We start from the raw sequence: 23,913 nt of genomic DNA, 5'->3' as shown, positions 1-23,913 counted from the left end.
ATGGGGTGCTTAGTTGTGGGGTGCTCTTCTGTAGACTGTAGGATATTCAGCAGCTTCCCCCGCCTCTACCTATTAGATACCAGCAGGACCCCCACCCTATTACGACAACCAAAAATGTCTCCTAATATTGCCAGTGCCCCCAAGGGGCATAGTAATCTGTGTTGAGAACCACTGACCTACAGCCAGCACGTAATTAGAGAGGAATTTCAACAATCTGTGTTTGGCAAATGTTGTAATCTTTGGAGATGATTTCAGAAAAAATAGCTTATTTTTGGCCTCCAGGACATCTACGAAGTGAAAGAACTACACTAAATGGTGGTGTCCACCAACTGCTTAAGAAAATCTTGACTACTCCTTAAGAAAATTAACAATTTTATATCTAGTATCCAGCATGTATTCAAATTTCCCTCAGTTGTCACAAGAATGCCTTTCATAGTGTTTTGTTTTTTAATGCTAACATGCAGTCTAGATTCCTAAATTACTTTTGATTGCTGTGTCTCTTTGGTCTTTTTTAGTTTAGAACATTGGTCAACAAACTATGACCCATGGGCCAAATCCAGCCTACTACCTGCCTTTGTAAATATGCTCCTGCTGGAACACAGCATGCTCTTTCATTTACATCAATGCTGCTTTTGTGCTACAAGAGCAGAAGTGAGTAGTTACAACAGAAACTGTATGGCCCACGAAGCCTAAAGTGTTGACTCCCCAGCCCGTTACAGAAAAAGTTTGCTGATCTCTGACCTAGAACTCTCCTCTTGCCTTTATTTTTATTTTTATTTTTTTTTAAAGATTTTATTTATTTATTTGAGAGAGAGAGAATGAGAGAGAGAGCACGAGAGGGAAGAAGAAACTCTTTTTCGATCGATCCGATTTATATTTATGTATTACATTTATTGAAATTTAACATACTATATATATATTTCAAAATATAAAATACTTATGAAATGATCAGTGCTCCATGGGGCAGCGCTAAACAACTTTTTATGTGTCTCAACTGTAAACGCAATAGAAAGGCGAACAATAAATTGGAAAAAGAATTATAATTCCAAGATCTTATCTCTTTTCATCCTTTATTTTTCAGGAAGGAGAAAAAAAAGCATGTCCTGTCTGACATCTGGCAGAGAGTTTTAATTACAAATGGAAGTAAAACCCTTACTGATCAAGTCCCTATATCATTCAAATAGAGAAACCAGTAGGAAAAGCAGGGGCCTCCTTCTTTGGAAAATCATAATATATAATTTCAAATACATGCACCGAGTGTACAGAAATTGAGATATATATATACAGGACTGTGAGCACTCTGACTGTAGGGCTGGGTACCTAGCAAGCGTGCCTGATACACAGAAAGTACTCAGTAGAGGTCTACAGAGTAAATGAATGATTAGCATTCCTTTACACAGTTGGGCATGGCAGGTTTCAGGAAAATATTCACACCTATGTATTAGATTAGTACATACTTTTTTTTTTTTTTTAGTGTAAGAAGCATGCACATCACACTAAGTGTTTGGCCCGTTACTTTTTTGCTAGGAGCTCATGCATGTTCACCGAAGTAGCATTCAGTTAGCTTGGAACATGGATAGCTAGACAGCGTCCAGCCTCTCGTTCCGGTGAACCGAGGCCAGACTCCAATGAATAGTACCTTCTCCCCCTAGTCTTTGGACATAGTGTGTCTATCCCACTGACCACCTAAGACATTATAAGTGAAACATAAATCATAATGAAAGAAAGCAGTTCTAACTGGTTTTATCAGTTCTATAACACGGCTGAGGCTGCGCACAGTGCAATTCTTCTTTACTTCTCTAAGATGTCATTTAGCCCGTAAAAAAACCCTTTGGACCTCCCTAAGCCCCAGTATATATTTTAACAATAATCTTTAGGAACAGAAGTTAATAGTCATCAACTCTGGAATAGCTCACCTGAAGAGTGAGCTGTTGGTCAGAAATAAAGCTGAAGATTTAAACAGTTTCCGGTTGGTGCTTGAGCAATGGATCTTTTTCCTGGTTTCCAGGGCAGAACATGGCCTTTGCGTGGTTGAGGAAGACATTCAGGCCTTTGCCTTTGACCACAATCCCAGTACCATTTCCTATCAGGTATTTGTATTCCTTGTGTTTTCTGAAAACAATGTGTTAGACAGATTGAAAAAAAAAAGATTTCCAACTGGAATATGTTACTATTATCTCTTACATGCCAAGTACAAAAGGGTTAATTCCATTTAATCCAATCCACAGCTTTTAAGACACTGATGTCTAATCAAAGTATAGTTATTTTCCCTTCTTCATGCAAGAAATGTGCCTGCCTACTATAATTTGCGATTACATGTTAAACACTAAGCTGACACAATTTTGTAAAGTTATGATGTCTGGTAGCATTTTTAGGATTAAAAGAAAAAACTCACAGCAAAATTAATAGTCTTGTTTGGTATTCATTCAATGTTAGATTTTTCTCCCCTACACAGACCGTTTAAAAGCAAAAAAGGGAAAATGGCCCATTTATGCAGGAATATACAACTTATTTTTGACAATATACTATACTGATTTAAGTGTTAAAAGCAGCAACTTACTTGTATACTAAAAGGGTGATCACAGTGACAAATATGGCTAAGCAGCCAACGGAGACCAGGGCACCATTTGCCATGCTTGAAGGGGAAGCTGGGTCTTAAAACAGAAGACAGTATTAGCGACATCTTCCGCCTAGAGGACATGCTACTTGTAATGCAATTAAATAAATGAGGAAGGGAGCTATCAGAAGATATATGGCTCCCTCTGGGTTTTCAGTAATCTTTTCCATTAAATAATACATAGTCTTTGGGTCAGCTTATCTTCCATTTAGAGAATGAGTTAGCATGTCTGGAACACCGCGTCAAGGGCTCAGAAGAGAGATGTCATGTCCTGGAGACACCTGCTCAGGTCTCAGCTGACCCAACAGCACCCACATGAAGAAGGGCTACATGACCCTCCTGGCCGCTCCTCTGGCCCCATCTCCCACTATCCACTATTGTACTAAAAATCCTGGGAGTGGCCTATCCTCCCCCCTGCTCTTTCAAATCTCCATGCCCTCTGCCAGGAACATCCTTCCCCTGGCTCATTTCAAGTTTTCACCCCTTTGGGGTGCCTTCCGGACATTCACGAGGGCACCAGGTCACCACACCTGCCTGTGTCACTCCTCTACTTGCCTCTCTTCCTCTGCCTCAATCACACCGTGTCACAAGTACTGCTTTGTACATGTTTCTCTCCTACCAGACTGTGGGAACCACAAGGCAGGGATTACATCTTCTCTGTATTCCCGGAAACCAGCAAATTAACTCGTCTCGTCACTACTGCCAAAGTGTAACTGGAATTTATTTTTTTTCTCCATCCCCTCTGCCACCACTGCAGTCCCAGCCACCAGTCTTCTCCTCCTGAGAGGACATCCTGTCTACCTGCTTCCACTCTCACCTTCCCATGATCCCTGCTTCCCTCGGTAGGCAGAATTATCTTTAAAAGCATCAATCAGATCATGCTTTAAACCTGCCGGAGGATCCCCTTATACACAGAATAAAACTCAAGCCCTACCAGTGGTCTACAACCATCTAAATGGACTGCTCATTCCTGAAAGGTTTCAGTTCAGAGAAGGCCCTTCACAGGCAGATGCTGCTGGGTGGGCAGGCCTGTCAGTGACCTCCCCAATCCTGACAGCCAACCTCTGTGCCCTCTCTCCCTCATGCTTGTCACTCTCCATGCCTGGTTTTATTTTCTTTTATTTTCTTCACAATGTCATCTTATGTGTTGTCTCTTTCCACCCACAAAGGCAGGGAGGGATCTTCTTCATCTTGTTCCCCACTCTGTCTGGAACTGTGTATCTCATGCCTACATCTCTTTTGGGCATGGAGTAGATGCTCAATGAGTATTTGTTGAAAGAATTGCAGGTGCTTCACGAACGTTCATGGAATCAATGAATAAAAGTCATTTCTGCTGAAAGTCTATGGGTTTGCTTTTGACCAAAGATCTGTTTCTGAAATTCTGACTTTGAAACCCCAAGCCATCAAGTTACAATCCCCCCTGGATTAAAAGCTCTCTTTCTGAGCTTCCTTTATTTGGATTTTGAAAATGGCTCAGGTCCCCTAAAGGTACCACTCACTGCAAGAAGAATTAAAGGAAAGCCAATGTCTAAACATCTAATCTAGATAAGAGAACAGTGGTTTGCCAGCCCCGAAGAAGCTTCACAGAATAGGTTATGACCCTAAAAGGCTGTTCTACACCCCCCCACCCCGCCCTGGCAGCCCAAGAATAACCACAGCAGCTCCTGGAAGTGATGGCTCAGAAGACCCGCACTCACTTGGTCCAAGTGCCCCAGCCTGCCTCCTTCCTCCCCACCCTCTCAGCTCCCCACCCCGGCCTTGGAGGAAGCAGGGCACCCGTGTCTCCTTGTTTTGTTTTTAAATCTGTGCCTCAGATCTCACCAACTATAAGCCCTCATACACATAATTATATGTATGGTTACTTAAGCTTTTCTTTCAATGAGGTTAAAGCTGCCTTTTATACAGTTAATGAGTAAATCTATGTTTCAGTACATTTTTACCTTATGAGATAGGCTCCAAATCCAAAGGAGTTGTGAGTTAGTCATTAGGTTGTGCCTAACAACACTCAAATGAAGCAGCAAAATATGTGTTGTAATGTGTGCACAATTTAATCCCTCTTTCCCATTCCACCACAGAGCGTTTCTTCTGAGAGAGAAAGCAGTATCTTACAACAAGGTAGATTGAAGTGAAATTCAGCTAGGGTCACCAGGTGGAATCCTAATTTGGTGCCTGGGAAAGTTGGAAGCCAGCAGTAAATGACAATTTCTCAATGAGATTCCTTAGTCCACTAGCATTTCACCTCTCCGAGCACTAGGGCGGCAAAGAGTAGGTTTACTGGTGAACATCTGAGGACTAGGCAAGTTGGTTTGTTACTGTTTCAGTGTAATGCTTGGTAGAATTTGGGAAGGGAAAGAGAGGACACATGGCAGATTAGAAAGGAGCCAGCAATCCAGCTGGTTTCTCATTTCTCTTCCTGGTTTCATGTCTTTGCCTAGGGGGATTCTAACGACGACAGCGTACCAGTCTCCCCCTTTTTATAAGTTAATTGGAGAACACTGTTATTTTTGGATGTTAGGCTTTATACTTTTCCCTTGACATATAAATCTCTTCGAGCACGCAGTAATCATATCCCATTATTACTGGTCCATGATCACAGCTGATTTTTTTCGTCAGAAGACTTATCTTTAGTCATTATTTCATTGGGTCTCTCTCTCATCCCTTCTCTAAGTAGATTTGCTACTGGACTTTAATGCCAGTTGTCCAATCCACATTAACAATAGTTCAATGATTTTTGCACTGAAATAAAGTTAAACATTGTTAGTGAAGACTTGAATGGCTTTAGTATAGGACACACACTGCCCCTGCAACATGAAATGTTCGTACAAGCATAAAAACAAAACTTACCCCTTGCAGGGACAGGGACAAGGGTGCTCGTGAGGGCCAGGCTTGTATCATCGGCCAGAGTGAGGTTCAGACAGTATGTCCCAGACCCCCTGAAGGCTCTTCTCACAGTCAGGAAGCACGAATCCCCTGTGTTCACATCGACAGGGTCGCAGACCGTGTTGTAGGTGATCTGGCAGCTAGGGTCAGAAACTACGGTACAGACCTCTGTGGGCATGCTGAGGGGACAGACGGCACCCAGGGAGGGAGATGTAAAATCAGTTTAAAAGGGACAATCATAATCATTACCTGTCCCTAAAATTGACTAGAGTTCCACTAGAACTAACTTGAATTCCACTTTATTCTTTTATTCTTGCATCTGATAGAAGAATATCAAACCATATGATGTCAAATTGTGGCATATAATTTACTCTTCAACAAGCCTGGGTATGAGCTACTGTTTCCCCTGTACCCTCAGAAAGCTGTGGCCCTGGGCGTGGAGGAGAAAGAAATTACCACCACCACTACCAACGCCCCCCCCGGCCCCCCCGCCCCACAAAGGCAAAGGGCTTTTGGAAACTGTGTGAAGTCCAAGTCATTCCTCCACACCTGGCCTCCCTAGGATGTGTGCAGGTGTGGTCGGCTTAGGTGTGGGGCAAAGATACTATCAAATGCCAGAGCTGGCCCACCTGGGTCCCTGCAGAGGTCTGACAGTGACAGGAACAGTGGCTGTTTAGCCAGTATTTACTACGTGCAAGACACAAAGCTGTAGGTGTGTGACATGGTCTTGTCTATTCCTCTCAGTGACCCGATGAGGAAAGTAGGATTAGCCTAGTGTAGCAGGTGACAAGCCAGCTCAGGGAGGGGAGACAGCTAGCCCAAGGTCACACAAGCAGTTAGGGGTGGAGCTGGGACTTGAATAAACGAGGTTTGACAACCATGAGGCGATATGACCACGCATTACTGTGGTAGGGCCTGTTTCCCTCGTGAGTGGAGCTTCTGGAGGCAGCGACCGCGCTGATGCTGGGTCTGGCGAGGCAGGGGTGGCACACGGGACGCGCGGTCTTCTCAGCTGGCCTCAAACCTCCGTCAGGTTTTTCTCTTCTCTCTCATCGCCCTCCCCTCCCCCCTCCCCAAGCTGGAGAGCTCCTTAGCTATCCCTTTGTATCAGATAAGGCCACATTTTTATACCATCTCATTCTCTTGATTAACTTATACATTTACACACATACATTTTAATTACTTAATTTACCTATTACACATAAATTTGTGAATTTATATATTAACTTATATTTAGTCTATTACATAGTTCTAACCAAACCGTTAGAAGTGAAATTACGCAATGCAAGCTTTGTAGGGGCGCCTGGGTGACTCAGTTGTTAAGTGACTGCCTTTGGCTCAGGTCATGATCCCAGGGTCCTGGGATCGAGTCCCACATCGGGCTCCTTGCTCACTGGGGAGCCTGCTTCTCCCTCTCCCTCTGCCCACCTTGCGCTTGCTCTCTCTTTCAAATAAATAAATCATTAAAAAAATTAAAAAATTAAAAAAGAAAACTTCAAAAAAAAAGGAAGAAAAAGCTTTGTAAAGTTTAGAGAGACAGGATTATTGGGCATTGCTATTAATTCATGCGAGGACATGGCCATTCCACACTGGCTTCCCACCACTTGGAGGGGCCTCAGGGAGCCTAAGAGCTGGGCTCTGAGCCAGATCATAGTCTGTGAACCATGCTCTGCAGGTACCCACCATCTATGGGGGCAAGTTCTATAATCACTGTGTGCCTCAGGGGACCCATCGGTAAAATGAGGAGACTCAGGATTGGGTAAGGATTCAAGAGGAGAACAAATGCAAGATGTTAAGAACATGGTAAGTGTTCAATCAATAATTACTATTCAATTTCATCATCAGCTTAAAGGTAACGAGCATTGTTCCATCTAGCAAAGCAAGAGTGTGCTTCTGAGCACCTCCTGGGGCCCTTCCTTGTCGCGGCTGACCGATGAACCGGAATCTAAGTCAACTTTGAAGGGGAAATGGTGTTAGGGCCCCTGCTCAGGTCTTGGCCTGGTCCTCTGCCTGAGATGTACTCACATCCCTTGGCAGGTCACGACAAAATCCATCAGCAAGTTGTCAGGCTGTGGTGCGGGCATCAGAACGTCTGTCATCTGGATGATGTTGACCTCCAGAATTCCGTCTAACAAAACACCCCCCACAGAAAAACACATCAAAACACAGAAGAAACCAGACCCAACCATTCCTTAATAAATCAGAAAGCCACACCAAACGGAGACACGGCGTCCTTGCCACACCAGAATCACACCAGATCTGGGAGTCTACCCCGTAACGTGCATACGTGTCTATGCAGCACTTTCAAAGTCAAACTGAATTGCTCCTCATTCCAACCTGGCTCTTCGTTTCTGGAGCTTGTGTATGTGTTAGAAGGTTGCATTCCTTCTGGACAGGAATTTCAGAGAAAGGGAACCCCATCCCCAGGGAATATGCAGCCCTTGGGCTCAGGGGGCACTGGCTTCTCTCAGCCCCGGGGTGCACAGCTGGGGATTTAGCCCCATCTCCAGAACCAGGGTGCCTCAGCTGGGCTTCGGGCCCCATCTGTCTTCTCTGGGGTGCCTGTGGGCAGTGCCCACAATACACAGCCATCTGTGGTAGCCCTGTTCATCCCTCTTTCTTACACACTAGACGTGGGACTTTGTCAAGTCAGCTAGAGGAAGGAAGTAGCAATTGTGGGAACTTGCTATTGGCCTTCCTTCAAGGCACATTCAGATTTCTGGAACGCACAGGGTGGGGGATCTAGGCCCAGGGCAGGCTCAGTAGTAGGTGGGCCTCACACTGGGCTCACTTCCACCAGAATGTCTAAGGAAGGCTGGGGTAGGCCAGTTGGAACCTAGAAACTGGCAGCGTCTTTGCTTGTGCCCACGTGGTATGATGTTGAACAGAGAGTAGGGCCCCCGCCCCCACCCCTCCAGAGTCGAGAGGCTGGCCCGGGGTAGATCCTAACACCCTTCCCCTGCTGCTCCTACCTACAATCGTGAGGGTGGCTCTAAAGTAACCGTATCTGTTAATGTGGCAGGTTTCATCGGGAGCCTTCCTCAGCTCCAGGGGGCTGTCACCGGCTGACGCTGGACAGTTGGGATAAAAACATTTTAGATGAGTTGCTGAGAATGTAAAAGATATACGTAATACATAATAACCCAAAATCTAAACAGGTACATGATAACTAAAAATCTAAACATCTACTTGCCCTTTAGAAAAACATCAAGAGTTCTATACTATTAAGTTACTGCAGAAATTTGAACTAAATATGTAATGATTCACAGAGATGTGAGAACTAGGAGGTGTTATAATTATTAAATTATGTAAGTAAACACAATCCTGTATCTTCTTTAAACATGGGAATCAAATGAAAGGTAGAAACCAAATTAAAATGTGTGATACAACAATCCTGATGAAATCAAGCAGGCCGTGATAGATAAAATCATATTTTAGGGGCGCCTGGGTAGCTCAGTCAGTTAAGCATCTAGTTTTGGCTCAGGTCATGATCCCAGGGTCCTGGGATCAAGCCCCTTGCACGCTCATGTGCACGCTCTCTCCCTCTCCCTCTCACTCACAAATAAATAAAATCTTTAAAAAAATAGACTGTTAAATAAACTAACATTAAACCCTTTACCATTTAGGAATTTCTAGACAGATCTAGATATTACAGGCATCTGCAATTTATTTTGAATTTTACACCTGGTCTCCTTATTTGTAAAGAAGACCGTTGATACTTATAGAAAAAGAAATTCTCTTACAGAAATATCAGAATGAAGCTATATGGGGCGCCTGGGTGGCTCAGTTGGTTAAGCATCTGTCTTCAGCTCAGGTCACGATCCCGGTGTCCTGGGATCGAGCCCCACATCAGGCTCCGTGCTCAGCAGGGAGCCTGCTTCTCCCTCTCCCTCTGCCTGCCTGCCTGCCTACTTGTGCTCTCTGTCAAATAAAGAAATAAAATCTTAAAAGAAAAAAGGGAAGAAGGAAGCTATATGATTAGAGTTGTTCAATGCAGTTATATTTGTAACTGGAATTAGGATTAACCTAATCAACCATCGATAAAGAGAATGGTTAAATAAATTATATATAAATTATACATTTATACATACTATATTACTTATATACTAAGTTTATACATACTATGAAATACTATGTAGCCATTGAATAAAGTGAGTTAAATTTTATGTACTGACAAGGGAAAGAAGATGTCCATGTTTGTTAAGTGAAGAAAAGCAAATTATAGAACCATATATACAGCGTAAGCCCATTTACTTAAAAATCAAAACAACACCTATATATACTTACACGGTTTGTAAAGGCATAGAAAAAGATCGGGAAAGAAACGCTCCCAACTATTAACAAGGTTTAACTCTTGGGAGGAGAATGTGAATAGGGCTTTTACTTTTATTCTTGGGTTCTCTGCTGTTTGAATTTTTATTAAGGAACATGCATTAATTTTGTAATTGAAAACATTTCAAAAAAGAATGAATCAACATCAGTAATAACTTACAGTGTCCTGATTTAGACATGCCCAATTTAATGAGTTCTCATTTTGTTAATAACAGACTATTATAACAATTTATTATTTATAACAGGTTTTGGTAAAAACAAGAATTGCAACAAGTCTGGACATCGTGCTGGAGTTATTTCCTCTGGGCTTGGTGATGGCGCCCTCTAGTGACCAGTGGGAGGATGTCCGTCTATTACCATCCCCTTCCCGTCGTCGTCCTCCGGGTGCGGAGTCCGGTGCGGAGCACTCGTGGCAGAGTGGGGTAGGGTGGGGCAACAGATGGAAGCTAACACTTTCCAAAGTAGACTCTTAAGAACTTCTTAAATGGCCTCATATACTATTAGTATAGAGTGGAATTTAATTTATTATGCCTTACATCCAGAACAATCTTAATGTCTAGAGTCTTTCCAGCTTGCTTGCCGAGAAATATTCTCAAGGTACATTCTTTCTTGGGCCATCTGGAAACTACTTTCAAGTATGGCTGTGTTTTCGCAGGACACTAGGTGGATGTGGGCGGAGCAGGGAGGAGAATGGAAGTGGGGAGAAATGTGGGAGGGGGGAGAAAGTGGGGATGGCCTGAATGCTTATAAAGGGCCAAGGTGTGTTCTCACGTGAGGAAAAAGTGGGGAACAGAAATGTGATGGGGCAGACAGGGAAAGCATCTGTACACATAACGAGGACCAGTACAAATTAGGAAGGTCAAAGAGCTGCACTCAAGTCACGAAATTCTACTTGCAAAGTGACTTTAAACATACTCTCCTTTCTTCCATATTCTAACAGCTTAAAATGGTGATAAAGTGGCTAAAGAATGACATACAGAATGGGATCACAGCAGACTCTCCACACAATCCTTTAAACTAGGGATCTAATTATGTAACCTATATTATTAGGGTTTTTTTCGAAGATTTATTTATTTGAGAGAGAGAGAATGAGAGACAGAGAGCACATGAGGGAGGAAGGGTCAGAGGGAGAAGCTGACTCCCTTCTGATCAAGGAGCCCGATGCAGGACTTGATCCCGGGACCCCAGGATCATGACCCGAGTCAAAGGCAGCTGCTGAACCAACTGACCCACCCAGGCGCCCCCCCCTTTTTTTTTAGCTGTTAAGGAACCCCCCTCAAAGATCACCTGGAAAACACTTACATAAAGGAGACGTGGGTGTTGGAGGTTTGGGTGCAGGCGAAGGACAAGGTCCAGGTACCGCAGCTTGTACAGTGAGGTTAAGGCTGAAGGCTCCGTTGAGCACGTATGTGTGATTCAAAGTTGGGTTGTTGGAAACAAACAGACCAGTATTATCCCCGAAGTTCCACTTGTAGTAAATGGCCGACTCATTGAGGAAGTGACTAGGGTCGTGAATCAGGACATTGAACATAATGGGGAGGTCCCTGAGGAAGGTCTCATCAGATAAATTTCGATCATTCTTCTGATACATAGTCACAAATACAGGAACGTGATCTAAAAGATACACCCCAAAATAGAAACAACACACGATTGCTTGATTTTAAGTAGATGACTTCAGTAATGCTTTTAGGTTCAAAACTTAAAACAAGAGATAATTCAGCATCATTTCCCCTTTTCCTACACAAGTTTTCCAGGGCTTTTCCAAGTTATTCTGGAAACATAGATGGAGTACAATATAATTAAATATATACGCGAGGAAAGGAACCCATACGAATCGTTAACCCAGCCCAGAACACTTGGCTCTAGCTCTTTCTTAACCCACTAACATCACCAGAGCAAAGTGCCTCACCATCAGTTAACTTCGAGTTCACGCCACTCACCTGTTACCACGTACACGTCTTTCACTTTTGCGATGGGGACATATGCATGTCGGTGTCTTCTATAAACAATTACTTCCATGAGTTGAGGGCCAAGTGTCACATTGGCTGTGTTTATAGAAACTCTTGCTGAACCCCGTCCTAATTTCTGCAAATACTGACCTTTGAGAGGATGGAAATTTTTAGTTATTGGCCACATTATGTGATCATTATAGGAAGTTGTTGTTTCTTTATGACTAGTGACTGCTCCTTAGAGAACATTCTGGAAAAGGAAAAACAGGATGGGGAGGTGGTCCTGGCCGCTTCAGAAAGGAAGATGGATGCTCATTTTATGTAAAACCCTATAACACAAACCCACAGTTAGAAATATAATTTGGTTAGTTGGTTAAAACGAAAAGAGCAGTTTAGTGGGACAATACTGTTAGTCCTTAGTTTACAAATTAAAAATGTTTATAAGAGGTCTGGCATTTGAAATACATGTGTTTCCTGGAGAAGACCCATTCAGTGCAATGGTGAGGTGTCTAAAGGAATTAAAAAAAAATTTATCCAAAGATCTACCTTATTGTTGTAACAGTATTACCATTTCAGCTATATCACTAAGCCGTTTTTTTCTTTTCTTTTTTTTTAGGGGACTAGAATCCATTTTCTAATAGAATTTGTATATAAAAAAACAGTAAGTGATGAAAAAGAAGTAGGGTATGGTAGGCATAAAAAGAAATGTAGTGGTTCTATAAACACATTTTTAGGACATTCTTGACTCACCCTTTCTCTTTCTCCAGCCCTAGCCAAAATCTGACTGCCACTGGCTATAGCTAGTAAAAATGATTCCTAACCTTCAGGGCCCAAGGATTTTTCTAATCCTATTGAGGCGCCCAGCACAGATGTGCAATTGAAACAACACGGATGGTGAGACAGATACTTGCGGAGATGTTTAAAGACCATGTTTATTACAAGATCAAAGGTATCAGAAAATTATACTAATCTTCTCAGGGATATGTGGTTTGGAATCCCCTTTACCTCGAAATGCAGAGGCAGTTCTGTTGGAGGTTGTAGGGGAAAGAGGTGTCTCTCGGGGTTAGTTATACGGGAGGAAAATGTTAGTCCTGGCATTGAGAGACCACATAAGCAACTGTTAGTTGAAGGAGAATATCAGTTAACTCTGAGACTTCAGAATATGGAAATTCAAAACAGTCTTGTTAGAAAAACAGCAATTTCTGGGCTAAAAGCTGATTTTAATAGATACCTTAACTAAAAAGAGGGCTAAAGAGAGATCGGAGTGCTAGTGAGCATACACAACTCCATGCAAATGGTCAGGTCAAAGAAATCATGACATTTGGGGACCTGACAGACGGGGCCGTGAAGGCATGTTTTGAAACAAAGTCAGCCTTCAACCTCGACATAACTAGACGGGCATACTATCTGGTATCTATTTTGTACTTTGTTAAACTGATGTCTATTGTTAATGTGCGTTGTTTTGATTTATTAGCGAGTTAATGGGACAAAGAAACTCTAATTTATGAAAAAAGACAAAACATTTAGAAGTTTGGAGCCTGCATGGTTGGTAGCAATTTTCAAACATTCAGAGCCAGATGGCATCTGGTGACATATTTAAGAACTTAGCAGCTTTGCTAATCATAATGTAAAGTTGCTCCTTCTAAAAATAACCACTTCAGGGACAACTGGGTGGCTCAGTTGTTGAGCGTCTGCCTTCGGCTCAGGTCATGATCCCAGAGTCCTGGGATCGAGCCCCGCATCGGGCTCCCTGCTCGGTGGGGAGCCTCCTTCTCCCTCTGCCACTCCCCCTGCTTGTGTTCCCTCTCTCGCTGTGTCTCTCTCTGTCAAATAAGTAAAATCTTAAAAAAAAAAAAAAAACAACCACTTCACCAATAATAAAACAAAAGTGGGTACCATTTGTGGTTAAAAAAAAAGAGGCTTTGTTAAAGGAGAATAGTGGTTAGATTATGTTATTTCTACACAATGGAATATTATGCAGTCATTAAAATAATGTGCATAAAGAATTTTAATGCTATAGTCAAGTGCTCATGATAGTTAACAAAAATGTGTATACATTCTAATCTTAATCAGGGAATACTAGCAAAAAAAATACCATCGTGTTAACAGTGATAATCTCGTGTTAATTATGGGTGACTTATTTTTCATTTGTACTTTTCTGCATTTTCTAAATTTCCTTCAAAGAGCATAAGTTTCTTCAACAAATCTTTTGCCAATAAAAAATTAAAGAAAAAATCAAATACCCATCTATGTGCCACTCAAATATTCCTATTTTTCATATTACTGTTTTAGACAAAAAGAAATTGAACAGTTTTCTTTTAAAAATGAAAACTGAATTAATTTTTTTCCCCTTCTTCTAATTCTCTGGTGTTCTGAAGATCTGTCAAGGCTTAAACAAGATTTTCTTTTTAACTCTCACCCTCCGCCCCAGCTAAGGAAAGTTCACAGAGTAACTGTTGTTAAACTTTTAGTGTTAGCATTCTTGATTATAGACTAAGAAAAGTGAAAAAAGTTAAAGTTTTAAGGGCAGGTAAAGAAGAAGCTAAGGAGGTTTCGTAAAAAGTCCAACCAAGTGTGTGAAAGACGTAGACAAAAGTGCATCTCTTCCACCCAGGGTGGTGAGGGAAAGGCTTTCCGTCAGGGTACACGTGGTGATGGTGTTGGTTGGGGCCATTTCCCCAGCCATCTTCCTCGGTCCAGTTGTAAACATACAGGTCAGGAGATGGGCCAGTTTCTAAACAGAGAAAGAAACAAACCAGGCTTGTCATCTGGGCTCAGAATGCCCAACGCTCATCTTTGAATTAAACATCTTTTCGTATTTTTCATAAATACAAATATAGTTGGGCAATTAAAACACTAATTTTGAGAATTCATCCAGTGGTGTATATTTATGACCTGTCCATTTTCTGCCTATAGGTTACATTTCAGTAAAAGTTTCTTTATATAAAGCAATTATTCAGAAAGGTCCAATCTAGAGATACCACAATATATTTATTTTTAATATTGGATCTCCACATCACAACTGTATTCAAACCAAACTGAGGGATGCTTTATCTTTTTACATTGATACCTGCTATCTGTAGCCTTTTTTATTTATTTATTTTTTTTACCCTGAGTCATTTGGCATCAAATGACTCTCAACTCCTAAGGATTTTGGCATATATCTCCTACAAATAAGGACATTAACCTACATAACCACAATATCATTACCACTCTTCCTATAGTCTAATCAAGGGTCACATACTATATTTGGCTATTTTGTCTCTTCAAACGATTCAGAAAAAAACAGATAGATAGAAGTAACTATGGCAAAATGTTAAAATTGTTGAGTCTAGGTAGGAGGTTTTGATGTATCAGTGTATACCCTGATTTCAACTTTTTTGTACGTATGACATTTTTTCTTTTTAAATAGTCTTTACACCCAACGTGGGGCTCGAACTCATGACCCCAAGATCAAGAGTTACACGCTCTCCCAACTGAGCCAGCCAGGTGCCCCAACATATTTCATTGGAAACAAGTCATGACCAATATCTTTTCATCTAGAACAGTTCCCTCACCCTCTTGGTTTTTTAATGTCACTGACATTTTTGAAGAATCTTTTTATTTATCAATGTATTAGAGCCATTTTTATTTTTTATTCTTAAATTGTCCCAAATAGCCAGGGGGAGTCCCTTCAAGCTGGCTTCTGTGTCCTTGTGATGTGTCCCTGTTAGTCCTTGAGTATTTACTTACTTGGACACAATAAGATGTGCCAGACTCACCTGGTACTTTCCCTGCCCCAGATCTGATAAATCAATAAGGAATGAACACATTGACAGTTTAACAGAAGTTCTAAGTCATAAAATCAGATCATAAATGCATTTAACAGTCTTGTCACTGAAGAATCTCAGTAATTAGCTCCAAGTTTTTGAGAATGTGCAGTTCTCAAGATAATTTCCCTTGACTCATTTGTGTTCCTTTGTGCTCTTTAACATGTACAAAGAGCTTACCCGCTTTAAGGGCAAAGCAAAACCACAACATACACATCTAAGTATTTGCACCAGCTACACATTTGCTTAAGCAATACTTGGAAGCAGAAATTGATCTGATCAGCAAATATCTGTCAGATTGGCTCTTCTTTGAGTATCCAAAAGAATTCCAAGTAATCAAACCAAAATCTGAGAATCAACATGGTGTTCTCTGGCTAATCAACTAGACCCTAAGAAAAAGGTGAGCATGACAATGTAGCTCTTGAAGAAGGTTCCAAGTAGCAGAAAGCCACCAGTTTGCTCAAGTGGGTTTGGCTAATGTTGATATAGGAACTGGATGGAGCAACACCTCCCTGTCATCCAATTTGAGGAGGGGGTGACATGGGGTGATGGCATCTTGCATTTACATAAGTACCTGTGAGCCTTTAGGTTTATGAGATGGGTCTCCAGTAGTTAGGAGAACTAGCCTGTTCCTGTGGCATGAATAACATTCCTTACCATTTCTGCAGTTCTTCTCATAGACTATGTTGCCACTGACATCTTCCTCTTGGCATCTGGGGAATACCAGGTCTACTACAAACGTGATAGTTGAGCCCACAAGTGCTGGTGAATCACTGGTCAGAATCGCCTGCACATGGCCTCCTAGCACACAGAAAGTGCAGTTTAATGATCAAGCATCTTTTTCCTTTCATTGATAAATTAATCCACCAATAAGGACCAGAGCATCCCAATGCCTTTTTTTTTTTTTTTTTTAAGTAAACACTATGCTCAGTGTGGGGCTTGAACTCATGACCTAGAGATCAAGAGTTGCGTGCTCTACCGACTGAGCCAGCCAGGTGCCCTCCCATCTTTATGCCTCTTAACAATAAATTATTTTCTGGATTCCTAACTTTTGCTTTCAGAGTACAACATTCTAGAAGGAAAAAAAAAGTCAGACCAATTAAAGAAATCTCTGACCATAGAAAGAACATTTACTTAAAATAAAAAAAAAATCTGCTCAACTGGATTGAAGAAACAAGTTCTAAGGTTTGTATTTTTAAACTCAAAACTGATGACCAAAGGACTCATTATTTCATGCAAATGGAAAGATATTCACTTTCTGGTAAACCACACTTTTGAGGTGGTCAAAACAGCTCTAGTGTCTAGATCTTCTGAGAGACCATTCCCATAAATAGGTTTGAGGCTAAATCTCTTTGCTCTCCAAAATCTTCCAAGAACTACAAACTTGTCAATTTCTAAGTGGACTAAAGTTGTGTGTGTGTGTGTAACTTAGAAAGTGACAATGTTGAGATAAAGATTGCCAAATCTAAGTGCCTCCCACTTGGTAACTAGAGTACTGTCACTCACAGAAGCAACATAAGCCATGTGATCTCCAAGTCTACAATCTATGAGACTAAGACAAATAGGAAATGACAGTTGTTTGGCTTGAATATTTGATTTACCTTTCCAGGAGTTTTTCCACCTTGGGTCTTCCTTCTTCCACACTGGATACAGTTTTTCATTCCATTCATTTTCATCTGAAGACCAACCAGCCAGTTGGTTGTGCTTCCTCATATAATCAGAAGTTCTTTCATTGCTCAGCACATCATGAAATCCTATATCAATATTTGAAAAACAAATTGTCTACTCCTTTTCTCATTTGGTACTTATTTAACAGTAGTTAAAGCAACTTCTTGTTTCATAAGTTTGGAAAGTCATACTTAATATTTCCAATAAGTCAAATAGGTTTTTATTTTAATGTCTACTGGAAATAGCTTAAATACAACTATTCAAACCCTTTTTGTGTACTTTAAATGAGTCAAGGAGGGGCACCTCGGTGGCGCATGCAGTTAAGCATCTGACTCTTGCTTTCTGCTCAGGTCCTGATCTCAGAGTCATGAGATCGAGCCCCATGTTGGGCTCTGTGCTCAGTGCAGAGTCTGCCTGAGACTATCTCTCCCTTTCCCTCTGCCTCCCCCTCTCCCATGCTTGCTCTAAAATAAATAAGTAAATCTTTTTTAAAAAATATTTTATTTAGGGGCACCTGGGTGGCTCAGTCGTTAAGCATCTGCCTTTGGCTCAGGTCATGATCCCAGGGTCCTGGGATCAAGCCCCGCATGGGGCTCCCCGCTCAGCGGGAAGCCCGCTTCTCCCTCTCCCACTCCCCCTGCTTGTGTTCCCTCTCTCGCGCTTTCTCTGTCAAATGAATAAATATTTATTTGACAGAGAGAGAGAGACAGAGAGAGAACAAGCAGGGGGAGCAGCAGGCAGAGGGAGAAGCAAACTCCCCACCGGAGCAGGGAGCCTTGCCTGAAAGAAAATTTGCCAATTTCTTCTTTCAGTTCTGTTCAGTTTTCACTTAATGTATTTTGAAGCTCTGTTTAGAATTGCTGAGACTTCTTCATGAATTGATCCTCTTACCATTAGGAATTGACTTATCTCTGGTAATATTCCCTGTCCTGAAGAACACTTTGATAGTAATGCTTAGTGGTTAACTGGTACATCTTTTTCCATCCTATTATTTTAAATGGATATATATTTTTATATTTGAAGTGGGTTTCTTGTAGACAGTATATTGGTTTTTTTTTAATGTAGTCAAAAAGATGTGACTCTTCATTTGGAGTGTTTAGGTAATTTATGTTTACTGTATTTATTAATATTGTGGGATTTAAGTCTACCATCTTGTTATTTTTCTACTTGTCCCATCTGTTCTTTATTCCTTTTTCTTCTTTTCCTGTATTTTTTGGGGTTATTCTTGGAGTCCATTTTATCTCCACTTCTGGCTTATTAGCTGTATCTTTTATATTTTGTGCAGTTGCTCCAGGGTTTATAAATTTTTCTTTTGAGATTCTAATCTCAAGTTGATGTCTTTTTACCTTGCCTGACAACTCCAATGGTCACGTGGTCTCTTTCTTTGAGGATTGTAGCAGACTGGTTGGCTGCCATTTCCAGGCTGCACCCCTACTCTTTTTTTCCCCTTATTGCAGAGCTTCTACTATAACAGTTCAAAATTCCAAAGACTCACTTTCCTAGATTTCCTTTCAGTATGGGCAGGAGCAGATGATTAGAACCTGGCCAATCAGAACTGAGAGGAAGTCTTTTGAGGGCTTCTGGGAAGTTTTCCTCCCTTTATATATATATTTATATATAATATGTATTTATATATATATGTATTTATATATATGTATTTATATATATAATATGTATTTATATATATAATATGTATTTATATATATATAATATGTATTTATATATATATATTATATATATATATAAAACAAACTCCATTTTTGTTCACATCAGAATTGATTTTGGGGATAGTAATGTAGTGATGTGATGCTCAGAGCTGGGATAGCCATACTTGGCCATGAGGGCACAAATCTGAAGAAGCAGCCAACACACCAAGGATGTCAGAGTGGAACGATGCAAAGAAAGAATTCTCGATGTTGTCAAGTTCTTGCTCTAGCCTTGCTCGCCTCTGGACTGGTTAAGGTAAAAAGTGTCTTGCTCAACCTATCTGAGTATTCTGCTACAGCCAAAAAGTCAATTGTCTATAACTCACAGCCAGCTCCTAATCATACATTATCATAAACTGTCCTCTCATCAATTCATATGGTCTTGTGTCATCTGGACCCATAGAGCCAGAAATACTGTCTTCTCTTAAATACTGGAAGAGGACTTCCACAAGGTTTGGTATTTGGCAGGTGCTCAGTGAAGACATTTTGAGTGGATACCACTAACATCTATCTTCTATTTCTCCTTTTTGGTAGAAGGAGGCAAAGCCTGTTGTTTCCTTCTTATAAGGGAGACAGATGGAATGGGGAAGAATATTGAAATGAATAGTGAACAGTCTAGATGTCCTACAATGGGTGAATGTTACAAAAATGGGTGAATGTTTCTAGTCTTGATTTTGTTACTAAACAGGCTGTGTTGCCTGCAGACCATGTCTTCTCTGGGCCTCCAAATCAGACAAAAACCAAATGTCTTATGATTCTGTGGAACTGTTTTTATTTGGAAACAGATACTAAGTGAGGGCAGGAAACATAGGCTTATCAATAAATGTTTATAACTGGATATTCATTCAAATTGAGCACAGAGTGGTAGAATATTCAATTTGGAAAAAACATTAGTACAAATCACTTCATTTTACATATGAAGAAATTTAGGCCTACAGAAGCGACAGAATTTACTCAGGGTCACTTTTAATGGAGTGGAAATGAAGATTCACATCTTTTGATTCCCAGGACTGATTTTTTCCACTGTCCTGAAGAGTCTTTCTCTTCCACAGATCCTGAGAGAAAGTGAGTGGTTCCAGAAACAAAACACATGTTTCTCCTCTGATTTTAAATGTCAGAAGTCAAGGAAAAATACAAACTTAAAAGAGTGACAAGGAACAGATACAGGGGTCCATGGAACAGAATGGATAATGTAGAAATAGACCCACACAAATATGCCTTACTGATTTTTGACAGAGATGCAAAAACAACTCAATGGAGTTTCAAAAGATAGCCTTTTCAACAAATGGTGCTATCAGAAAGTAAAAAGCATAGGAGAAATTTTTAGGCTCTAGGCTAGGCCAGAATTCTTTGACTTGACACCCAAGACATGATCCATAAAAGGAAAAAATGATAAATTAGACCTCATTAAAATGAAAAACATTTGTTCTGTAAAATAACATGTGAAGAAGATGAAAAGGCAAATTACAAACTGGGAGAGAATATTTGCAAACCACATTTCCAGTAAAGGACTGCTATCTAGAATATAGAAAGAATTTTCAGTACTCAACATTAAAAAACAATCCACCTAAAAAAAATGATAAAAGACCTGAACATTACACTGAAGAGGATATATAGACAGCAAAGAGACACATGAAATGATGTCCAGTATCATTAACCAGTAGGGAAATGCACATCAAAACCACAGTGGGATATCACTTACACCTATCAGAATGACTAAATAAAAAAATAGTGATGCATCGAATGTAGGCGAGAATATGAAGACACTGGATCACTCATACATTTATGGTGGGAACGAAAAATGGTACAGCTACTCTGGAAAACAGTTTGGCAGTTTCTTGTAAAACATGCTGCACGAGACGCCTGGGTGGTTCAGTCAGTTAAGTGTTTGTCTTCAGCTCAGGTCACGATCCCAGGGTCCTGGGGTTGAGTCCCACATCAGACTCCCTGCTTGGAGGGGAGTCTTTTCCCTCTGCCTGCCCTGCCTGCCGCTCCCCCACTGCTTGTGCTCTCTGACAAATAAATATTTTTAAAAAACCTAAACATGCAATTAACATACAACTAAAATATTGTACCCTTGGACATTTGTCCCAAAGAAATGGAAACTTATGGTTACCCAAAACCCTGTACATGAATGTTCATAGCAACTTTATTCATAGTAGTGCAAACTGAAACACTCCAGATGTCTTACAATGGGTGAATGTTTAAACAAACTGTGGTATATCTGTACTGTGGAATACTACCTAATGATAAAAAAGAACTATTGATACATGCAACACTTAAATTATGAGTAAAAAAAGCCAAGGCCCCTAAATTACATACTGTAAGGATTCTATTTATAACATTCTTGAAGTCACAAAATTATAAAAATGGAGGATGGATTAGTAGTTGCCAGGGCAGAAGGTGGGGTGGGAAGGGGAAGTTGGTTTCGCTATAAAAGGGTATGAAGGACCCTTGCGGGGGTGGAACTGTTTGGTATTTTGACTGTATCAGTGTCAATATCCTGGCTGTGATATTGTGCAATAATTCTACAAGACGTTACCATTGGGAGAAACTGGGAAAGGTATACAGGGGAATCTTGCATTATTTCTCAAAACTGCATGTGAATCTATGACTTCAAAAACTTGAGTTAAAAAAGAGAAAAGACACCCAAGAGTAAGCGGGTTTTAAAAGAAAAAAAAGAGGCATATGGGGGGCTGTTAGAAGTGAAGGGAAATGGAGTCACACCCAGCACTGCTGTGGCTTTTCTCTCTCCATTCTAGAATCTCTGCTCCATCCACCAGCAAAGGATTGGGGGCGGGGGGGGGTGGCCAGGTTGTTTGTGAACTACTTTGTCAACACCCGCTCTTGTCTTTTTCACCAGGGCTATGATTGGAAAGTGGCAAGGAATCCCTTGGTGTTTGATATGGTGGTAAATTCTACCCATTCTTATTTTTTCTGGATAGAATATTTAGTCTAGGGCAAGGTGAAGACAGGAATGGTGGGTTTTGTTACGTTTTGCCTAATAGGTTGGGACTCCTCTCAAACTGACAGCCAACATTTAACCTCAGGCTAATCTGTTTCACTGAGCAAATTAGTACTGCTGGAAAGGCGGCTAGAATTAGGCATGGGCTCTCCACTGACTGTCACGTCTCTGTCCCTCCATCTCCCAGGACTGCAGGGAATCTGTCCTGGGACCTACCCTGAGGTAAGACCATTGCTACCTTGTAGGACTCCCACCCCAAGCACCATCTGTTAGCTGATCTCACAAGCACCCCATTGCCCAGATTATCAAATGAGGAAATGAAAGCTCAAGGGCACTAAGTTGCTTGTGGCCCAGCCCTCCAGCTGGCAGGGAACCCAAGTCTGTCCAACTGCAGGAAGGACAGTGGTTGGTTTGGGCTTTCTTCCTCTTAATTGCTGCGTGGCCTGGGGCAAGTCACTTGCCCTGTCTGTGGCTGCCTTCCTCATCTGGGAAACATGACCATCCTTCCAGCACTGTTCTGAGGCCAACAGGTCCCAGCCCTGGCCCCCTGCTGAAATCCCTGCGTCTGGGCCCCCTCATCAGGTCCAGTCACAGGAGACGGAAGGACAGGAGTCTCTGGGGACCAGCATGGCCCAAGCATCAGGGCCCAGCAGGTGAAAAAGCAAGACATGGGTTCTTGGTTTCCATACCTGTTGAATGGTGGGAGGACCATCTGCCCCACAAAGGCGGTTGTGGGGGTTACCGAGGGATGTAAGTGCAGGAGCTGGTATAGTGACTGTACGCGGTGGCCACAAGGTAGATGCTGGCCCCTTCTCTACACCTATCCACCTCCCGCCCCCGACCATGGAGTTGTCTGGTAAAATCAGGACCCTCAAACTTTTCATCCATTGAGTGTCCCTCCTCGGTTGGAGGTGGAGTGGACCTTCCGGGTGATATATAATTCACTTCTTTCTCCCACCACTGCCACCCATCCCCTGGACAGGGTACATGGGCTGAAACCCTGCTTTGCATTAGAGGATTTTTTTGTTTGTTTTTCAAGTAGGCTCTACACCGAGCATGGAGCTCAACATGGGGCTTGAACTAATGACCCCGAGTTCAAGATCTCAGCTGAGTTCAAGAGTCGGACGCTTAACCCACTGAGCCACCCGGGTGCCCCATAAGAGGGGCTTTTTAAACAAGGAGTTTCCAAACTGACCTCCAAAGAGTCTGCTTTCATCAATTGGGCATCAGTTGTTAGGAAGTCCCCAACCTCGAATGTGGGACTAGAATAGAGACACCGGGCTTTAGCTCTTCTCTCAGTAACCTCACCCCAGTGGCAGCAAGCTCCCACAGGCCTGTGAAAACTTCCCAACAGCTTCTGGGCTGGGATGATGATCAGTGAACTGGTCTCTAGCTCTTCTTGGGCCCTGCTTTACGGGAGCTCTGTTTACTACCGGAAACCAGACAAAGTGTAGCAGGTGGCATTGCTTTGTTCTCAGGCCGGGGACCGTTCCCCTCACACGTGCACCCTCCCCGTGTCTGGGGAGAGAAAAGGGGGTGATCGCAATGGGAAAAAAAAACCCTAAGAGAGGGGCTGCCTGGTTACTACTTTCCGAGAGCCTGAAGCCAAGAACGGAACGGGAGGCATTCTGCTGTAGTTCCAACATTCCCAAAGGTTTCAAGAAATGAGTGAACACGAAACCTTCCAGAGGATCTTCATGAAGTCAGCCTTCTGGCGTGGACAACAATACTTCAGACAACCCATCACTTTAGGTGACAAAGAACAGGTTAAAACCGACTTGTGTACTCACGTTTGGCGGCATCAAGCGGCAATCTTGCAGCCAGAAGCAGAAATCCCAGGAAATAGTAGAGACATTCCATGCTGAATTCTCCTAGACCCAGGCAATCAAGGTTTAACTTTAACTCCTCTGGCTCCCCCCCGCTAAGAGCAACAGTGCTCTTCTGGCTCGGCCCTGCCCCACTCCTTCTTTTAATTAAATACAGGGTG

The 23,913-nt window shown here is 41.8% G+C and overlaps 1 protein-coding gene across 1 annotated transcript; it reads right to left on the bottom strand.

The window, feature by feature from the left end:
- Window positions 1-1,053: 1,053 nt before the first annotated feature.
- On the bottom strand, window positions 1,054-23,897 carry GPNMB (glycoprotein nmb). The gene is made up of 11 exons (XM_025873011.2): window positions 23,717-23,897; window positions 17,189-17,341; window positions 16,245-16,388; window positions 14,348-14,512; window positions 11,770-11,928; window positions 11,132-11,443; window positions 8,470-8,568; window positions 7,523-7,625; window positions 5,462-5,676; window positions 2,561-2,654; window positions 1,054-2,112 (listed from the first exon to the last, which is right to left on the bottom strand). The coding sequence occupies exons 1-11, from the start codon at window positions 23,784-23,786 to the stop codon at window positions 1,956-1,958; spliced, it is 1,671 nt and encodes a 556-aa protein (XP_025728796.1). The 5' UTR covers window positions 23,787-23,897; the 3' UTR covers window positions 1,054-1,955.
- Window positions 23,898-23,913: the final 16 nt, after the last annotated feature.

The sequence above is a fragment of the Callorhinus ursinus genome, unplaced genomic scaffold, assembly GCF_003265705.2.
Source record: "Callorhinus ursinus isolate GAN/ISIS: 27379988/994484 unplaced genomic scaffold, GSC_fseal_2.0 scaffold12, whole genome shotgun sequence".
NCBI lineage: Eukaryota > Metazoa > Chordata > Mammalia > Carnivora > Otariidae > Callorhinus > Callorhinus ursinus.
This window is presented reverse-complemented; position numbering and strand designations above follow the sequence as displayed.